At 30.6% G+C, this 7,830-nt stretch overlaps 3 protein-coding genes across 8 annotated transcripts in view; 2 read left to right on the top strand and 1 right to left on the bottom strand.

Annotated features, from left to right (window-relative positions):
• The window catches only part of LOC115232811 (proteasomal ubiquitin receptor ADRM1), a 4,750-nt gene extending 2,537 nt beyond the window's left edge, over positions 1-2,213 (bottom strand). The window contains exons 1-4 of one of the 4 annotated variants that reach the window (XM_029802918.1): positions 1,889-2,213; positions 1,558-1,674; positions 1,140-1,476; positions 938-1,083 (exon numbers count right to left, since the gene is read on the bottom strand). In XM_029802918.1, the coding sequence (XP_029658778.1) occupies positions 938-1,083; positions 1,140-1,476; positions 1,558-1,674; positions 1,889-2,089 (801 nt within the window). In that variant the 5' untranslated portion in view covers positions 2,090-2,213. The remainder of the gene's footprint in view (positions 1-937; positions 1,084-1,139; positions 1,477-1,557; positions 1,675-1,888) is intronic. The other 3 variants (XM_029802920.1, XM_029802919.1, XM_029802921.1) reach the window with 3 other exon arrangements.
• Positions 2,214-2,711: 498 nt separating this feature from the next.
• On the top strand, positions 2,712-6,891 carry LOC115232782 (protein arginine N-methyltransferase 5). 3 transcript variants are annotated; one of them, XM_029802882.1, is made up of 12 exons: positions 2,712-3,009; positions 3,094-3,214; positions 3,310-3,428; positions 3,550-3,776; positions 4,018-4,197; positions 4,282-4,491; positions 4,582-4,790; positions 4,850-4,972; positions 5,145-5,320; positions 5,415-5,618; positions 5,700-5,881; positions 5,949-6,891. In XM_029802882.1, exons 2-12 carry the CDS (start codon positions 3,126-3,128, stop codon positions 6,099-6,101), a joined length of 1,872 nt encoding a protein of 623 aa, XP_029658742.1. In that variant the 5' UTR covers positions 2,712-3,009; positions 3,094-3,125; the 3' UTR covers positions 6,102-6,891. The 3 variants fall into 3 exon arrangements, with proteins under 3 accessions (XP_029658742.1, XP_029658743.1, XP_029658740.1); XM_029802883.1 differs by having other exon boundaries at positions 2,712-3,014; XM_029802880.1 differs by having other exon boundaries at positions 2,712-3,214.
• A 159-nt stretch (positions 6,892-7,050) lies between these two features.
• Positions 7,051-7,830, top strand: part of LOC115232783 (glycine cleavage system H protein, mitochondrial) — a 2,490-nt gene continuing 1,710 nt past the window's right edge. The window contains exon 1 of the mRNA XM_029802884.1: positions 7,051-7,744. Within this exon, the coding sequence (XP_029658744.1) occupies positions 7,597-7,744 (148 nt within the window). The 5' untranslated portion in view covers positions 7,051-7,596. The remainder of the gene's footprint in view (positions 7,745-7,830) is intronic.

The raw sequence follows: 7,830 nt of genomic DNA, 5'->3' as shown, positions 1-7,830 counted from the left end.
TTTATAAAATATAAATAAATATAAAATGTTTTAATATCAGATTCAAAATCGTTTTCAAACATAGATAGAATTTAATTGCATAATATAATATATCACTTTTTAAGAAATTGATCAAACTTTTGACTTATTGCTATATGATTAAAGATATTTTTGCTGAAAAAAAAAACCAGTTTTTTATATAATATTTAATATTGCAGTTTTTATTTAAGCATTTATTTAGCAAAAAATAAGAACAAAAATGATGCACATGTTTATATAAAACAAAATTTTTTCTAAAAATTTACTAATATGTATATTAAATAAATATATAATTTACTAATATATATATATATATTATATAAACACCTTATAATGCAATCATATAATGTATTTAAACTTTGTTTGACATTTTTAAAAGGCAGAATGTCCCAGAATCATTGAATATCTTTGTGACTGCTTCTTTTATGGCAAATTCGGAAACAAGTAGAAGACACACATTTAAAATTAACTAAATGATAAGATTTTGTCTTCTATTTTATATCCAAAGCTTAATTTATTGAAAATTTGTTAAAATGTAAAAATGATAAATGTCTTTATATTTTATTAAATAAGAACTAATTCCAAGAAGACGAAAGAATTTAAATAAGGATTTGCTCTGTGTAAACATATACTTATGTAATAAGCATTAAAAATTTGTGACAAAGACATCTTTTTTAAAAATACTGTGTCTTACATTAGAACTGCTATCATTTAATTATTTCATGCTAATTCAAAATTTTAATCAAATTGTTATAATGTTATTAAAAAACAGAATATTGCACTATTTGGATATCTGGTGATATCACCCAGCCATTTTTAGCAAATTTGATTATTCTCTAATTAGAGTCAAAAGTGGATAGAATATACATATATTTAGATTCATTCATTAGATAGATAAGAAGAAATGATATAACATTACCTGTGCAGCTGGTTCGGTTCGAGATGGTGTAGGAATTTCTGATAGAAAATTCTGCAAGTCACTAAGCTGTATTCTATTGTTTGAACTTGCTGTTGTTGTGGCCGGAGTGGACGGAGCTGGTGTTCGCGCTGACAATTTATTATTATCTAGATAATATATTATCAAAATATGCTGTTGTAATTGATTAAATAATTTGACTCACTCGAAGATTTAGAGTCTGTATTAGGTCCAGGAGTTAACGAATGGGGTGGTCTGGCTACATTAGTAGTGGCCGGAGTAGACGAAGTTGTGGTGGAAGCTCTTGTACTTTGAACACTATGTGGTCTATTCATTGTACCTAATAAGCTACCTAGACCACCGATCTGGCCAACACCACCAAACAATTGTATAAGCTGTTGTTGCGACATGTTATTCAACAAATTCTGAAGATCTCCTTCTGCATTAGCACCGCCACTTCTTTGGGACCCTGGTGTCGGCGGATTATTAAGTACATCATTAATCTTTCTGCAGTGCTCTTCATCCTTATCAGTTTTAAGATCCTGCGAAAAGAAAACATGAGCATTTTCAACTATAAATTTCTATTAAATAGAGTATACACTAATATAAAATTATATTCTTACCTGTAACCAAAAGAAGAACTTCTTACTCGACGACTTGAATCGTAAAAGATATACTCTGCCAGTTTTACACTGAGGAACGTGTTTAAATTCGCAATCGTCAGGGAAGATAATTAAATCCTGAAAAAAACATTTATATAGACATATACATATAATATTTATATCATAGATATATGCATATATTTATATTGTATATTTAATACAAATGACAAATCAATATACTGTAATGTACAATTAAGAATAAAGCAATTTTTAGAGTGTGAGAACTAAAAAGCGTACGGCAAATTGGTCAAATTTTTAGAGATCCTTTAAAGAACAAGAATTATCATCATACATCTTCAACCACTCCGGTGGTGCGATCCTTCCAGCAGAAATGCATTAACGAATCATCGGATTGATAGACGTAAAGCTGACCCTTTCGCGTGTCCGGATAAACCATCTTTCCTTTCACGGTCATCTTGCCAGCCTTAAATTCGACTAGATTTTTTGAGGCGCCACGCGACGCGTTATTACCGAAAAGTGCTCCGCTGGACATTTTTGCTGATATATATATATAAAAATTGCTTTTTGACACGAACAAGATCAAACGACTAATTCACCACCTTACTTATGAGACGCGCCGATGACACTGCACTTTAAAATGGCGGTGCGAGAAGCAGAGCAGACTCTATGGCATAAGAAAAAAAGAGAAAGAAGATAAATTAAAGAAAGGAAGCGCGAGAGAGAAGAAAAGACAAGACTTCAACTACTAGCGCCACAACGTATATTTTATTTTCTTTTTTTCTCTTCTATATCCGATTTTATATTTTGAAATATATCCATTCGAATGCAAATACAACATTCGAAATATATTTCAAACGTAACAGGAGAGCATGAAAACTGGACATAATTTGTACTCGGACCAATCAGAATAATTATGAATAAAACACTATGAGAATTTTCCAGCAAGAAACACACATCAACACAATTGGCTATGAAATAGAAACATTTTCGGGACATTAAAAATTCTCTATTCAATAGCCAATTGCGTGACATCGTGTTCCTACATTATGTTTTCACCATGTTTTTTTGCTAGAGAGATCCCTTTATAAGCTGTGTTCCGGTTCACCACCCGGGTGCACCCGATATTATAGTATACGTGACATATACTATAATATCGGGTGCACCCGGGTGGGGAATCGGAACACAGCAATATTCGCGATATTTTCTATGGTTGCAATAAACTCTGTTGGACTTGGACGCGTATTTATATGAAACAAACTACATAACGTTGTGCACGTGTGCACATATTAATTTTATTTATTAATCGTGTTCCTTTAAGTGTTGCATTGTCGATATAAAACGAGAATACAGAATATTATTATTAGTGTTTTTATCGAATTATAGATGATTTATTATGATTGTATGTTTAATTGAAATCATTTAAAATTTGTATATTGCCGGCTTTCATCTCCTGTAAGGTTATTTGAAATAACGTGCAAGAAAAAAAAAGGAATACAATTGGAATCATATTTATCACATAAATCAACTGTATTTCAGAAAAGGAAATATATATTTAATTATATATTGCAATGACAAATCAAAGACCAGTTTCCTGTGGATTGGATTTCTGCTATGCTGCAAATTTAAATGAATGTCTAGCTTATGCAAACGATTCAAAGTAAGCCATCATTAATTTTATATATTTTATTCATCGAGTTTTCAGTATATCTATTTCATGTTATGCTACATTTGTATTTTGCTTCATGCTTTCAGATATGACTTTATATGCATTCCTTTGGTTCATCCTTTATTCAATAGAGAATTTATTTCTGGTCCTGCCAAGGATCGTCCAGGACCATTTACCAGGCCTGATTTAATTTTATGTAGTTCAGGTATATAAATTATAAATATAACCTTATATCTCTATATTAATTATATATATCAATATTATTAATACTTAAAATATAAATAAATCAAAAGTGTATATATGCAATCCACAATTTTATTTTGCAGATTGGAATAATTTAATAATTGGCAAATTTTCGCCGTTTATCAATGTGGATTCAACCAATCCAATTATTAGAAAAAATAGTGAAGAAACCTTGAATCAAGAATTAAGTTTAGTTAGCCATTTTGGTTTATCAGGAGCAACTTTAAAGTTAAAACATGGGATAAATAAAAATGTGAATCTTGCAAGAATTATTTCTGACAAAATATCAAATAACAATACTAATTTTCAGGTAACAACTTTTATTTTAATTACTTTCAAAAATTGTTTCATTCATGAGAGAAAAAGAGATAATATACTTTTATAAATAAATATCTTAGAATAAATGTGTTTAATGTGTTATCTTATATGAATTAAAAAGAGAAGAAAATATGCTTATCAAGTATACAGAGCCTTCATTCTTTTATTTATCTCAAGTCATAAAATAAGGATAGTGTGCAATTTAAAATAATTAAAATATTCTATTAATATAGATATGGATACAAGTTCCTATGGAAAATCCAATTAGACAAGCCTATTCTTATAGGACAGAGGATTGTCCAGCAGACGAGAATCCATGGGAATGGTGGAATGCATTTAGAACAATATGTGACTATAATAAAAGATTAGGAGTTGCGTTAATTGTTAGTCATGACGTGCCTGAAATGGAAGAGGTAAACTTTTTAAAAATTAAAATTATTCAATATAAATATCAATATGCAATGCATCAATAAAATTACTCTAAACTTAAATACCAGATAGATAAATGGCTTGGAGAACCAGTGAGATGCTTGATTTTACCGACGACGATATTTCTAACTAATAAAAAAGGATATCCGGTACTAAGTAAAGCACATCAAGCGATAGTAAAAAGATTCGCTGCATTAGAAGTGCAATTCGTTTTGACGGGCGCAACGCGTTATCAAAGTATTAGCTATTATCATAACTATCTTGATTATCTATGGAAGGTAAAGCTGTAAGAAAATTGCAAACAGTTATATCAGAAGATTAATACTTTATTTTGTAGAATATAGGAAATAATGTTTTCATTCCTTTAGGGATGCCAGAGTGATGGAACAATAGAAAAATTTGCTCGAGGATACGAAGATTATTTGCAATGTCCGTTACAACCTTTAATGGATAATCTCGAATCACAAACTTATGAAATATTTGAAAAGGATCCTGTGAAATATCGAGAATACCAGAGCGCTACATATGAAGCTATCAAAGCAATCGTATCCAAGATTAAGGAGGAAGAAAGAAAAATGTAAGGTAGAACATGTAATAATGTGATATCTGTAAAGAAATATAATTGAAAATTTTTAGAGTCATTATGGTAGTTGGTGCTGGAAGAGGACCACTTGTAACCGCATCTCTAAATGCTGCAGAAATGGCCTATCAGGAAGTGAAAGTATATGCAGTAGAGAAGAATCCGAATGCTGTGATAACGTGAGAATTTTTTAAAATAAAGATTTTATGTCCACACAGATATTGTATGTGTATGTGTATACACATACATGTAATATCTAGATATCATGTGTGTGTGTGTGTGTGTGTGTGTGTGTGTGTGTGTATTATATATATAAAAGTATATATTGTTTCATATTATCTACATTTATAGATTACAGGCTCTTCAGAGAGATATATGGAAAAACAAGGTTACAGTAGTATCATGTGACATGAGGGACTGGAATCCTCCCGAAAAAGCTGATATTATTGTTTCCGAATTACTCGGGTCCTTTGGTGATAACGAATTATCTCCAGAATGCTTAGATAATGTCATGAAATTCCTACAAGGTTTGTATTGCATACTGTATTATATAAATTGCGTGTATTATAACTAATATAAAAATTTGTAATTATTTACTTTTTTGGTTTATAAATTTGATAGATGATGGAATCAACATACCACAATCATACACTTCATATATTGCCCCTATGCATTCCTCTAAACTGTACAATGAAGTAAGACAACTTAGAGATAAAGATAAACATCCATTAGCTCATTTTGAAACTCCATACGTGGTGCATCTTCAAAATAAATATGACATAGCAAATCCAAAGCCACTTTTTACATTCAAACATCCAAACACAGGTTTGTATAAATATAAAACATCCATCACACAAATTTGTCTGCATTTTAATAATTTTAATCTTTTTATTTGTAATTATTTAGATGTTATTACTGATAATTCGAGATATGAAACAAAAACTTTTCAAGTGGAACAGAATTGCGTGTTACATGGATTTTCAGGATACTTCACAGCAATTCTATATGAAAATATCACATTGAGCATAGAACCTAGCACATATAGCCCAGATATGTTTAGCTGGTTCCCAATCTTCTTTCCAATTAAGGTATACATAAAGTGATGTAATATATAAATCCTGATAGATATGAAGATAAAAATATTTATTGATGCAGGAACCAATACAATTGAAAGCAGGAGACGAAATAGTGGTTCACTTTTGGCGCAGATGTGATTCTAAAAAGGTGTGGTATGAGTGGTGTCTTAGCAAACCTATTCCAGTCTCGATTCACAATTCAACTGGTCGTTCTTCCACTATTGGATTATAATGTAATAATTCTGATTTTTCTTTGTTTAAGAATTTCTTGTCAACATACGTTGACATAGTTTATTAAATGTCGATTGTGTAACTAAATCTTTATAGAGAATTATAACATTTTATAATAATTACATAATTAAATATTTCTAGCGAATCTAGGCAACATTACATATATTAATGTAATATTTTTGCATTAGTTTAATTTATGACTTGTAAGATTGCCTAGTTCTTAATATCATGACAAGAATTCAATTTGATAATAGAACTTGATGTAAAATTAATATGAATATTTCTATTTATGTGTGGTTGATGCAGAAAAGTACTACTTCCAAAAGGTTTATTACTTTATATTACTTTGAAAAAATTATATGTACTCAAACATAAAATTTTTTCATCACCTGGTATAGGTTCACCATCGAGTGATAATTATTGATACTGTAAAACGATAAAAAGATTACAGGAATATATATATATATATATATAGGCATAAAAGATACTTAAGTAGTCGATGTGTGAAAGAGATACATGAATGCTATTTTACTGTAGACATTTTTTTATATATTGATAAGTTTATATGACACCGATCTCAGAGGTCAATGATATGCTAGAACTTTGATAACTTGTATGACGAGATATTCTCAACACGTGACTGTCTTATTAACTATCTCATAAATTCACGTGATGTACAGTTCAAGTAACATTGTGTAAATTTCATATGAATACATTGTAAGTAGCATTATCAAATCTTATACTCATATGACAATGATTTTAAATGTACGTATGTACATTTAATATTTATAATAAATTTCTACTTTCTTGACACATCAGCAAATTCTTTTTTTGTATAAATTCTTTTAATCTATCAAAAAGAAAAAAAAAATATTACAATCCTGTTGGATTATGTGTATAGAAACATGAGAAATTCTTTTTATAGATTTTGTTAAAAAAGTTGCGACACAATTTATGTCAACAAAATCTGAAAATATTATTCTTAACAATCTGACGAATAACATTCAAATGCGAATATTTAATTGCTGAGAATGCTGACTATGATAATCGAAATATAAAACTAGTTCAATAGCTCAAAGGTTGGAGATCATATGCTGGAGGATCACGATGTTGGAATTATACTCTTACGATTATTTAGACGGAACAATACAAATCACTATTTGAAGAGGGTGTACTCTCTATAAGGGTGGAAAAAAGTGGTCAATATTATTAGCGAATCTTTCATACGTTATTATACGGATATATATTTATATGTGTTTATCGGTCTCGTGTTGGCTCGTTTAGATATTTAAATATTTAGATTACACACATTTCTCCGAGACGAGATAAGAGAGCCAATGACGACAGAAGCAGCCGAGCAGCGGATCGTCCGAGTTTCCTCTCTCATTATTCGACCTGATTCGGCCAGCGATCGTTGTTTTACTCGCGGAAAGGGTTGAAACAAGAGGGTTAGATCGTGCACGGATCACGCACGATTGCGATACAGGGAGCTAAAAATGGCACGATTGATGGTACAAATCGGCCGGTGCGCAATGAAAACGTTTGTCTCACAAGGCGGGAACGATTTATTCGGCAGAACCGCGCAATCGAGAACATCTCTCGCCGCATTACGTTCCATAACCACAACTCGATGCTTGAGAGCTGGTAAGTGTGCGAGAATAGCGAATCAATGTGCCCGACTTTAGTCTTTTTGAAGAGCGCAGATAATAACTGGAAAAAAAAAATATATA

Source organism: Formica exsecta, unplaced genomic scaffold (genome assembly GCF_003651465.1).
Source record: "Formica exsecta isolate Colony F162 unplaced genomic scaffold, ASM365146v1 scaffold15, whole genome shotgun sequence".
Classification (NCBI taxonomy): Eukaryota; Metazoa; Arthropoda; class Insecta; order Hymenoptera; family Formicidae; genus Formica; species Formica exsecta.
This window is presented reverse-complemented; position numbering and strand designations above follow the sequence as displayed.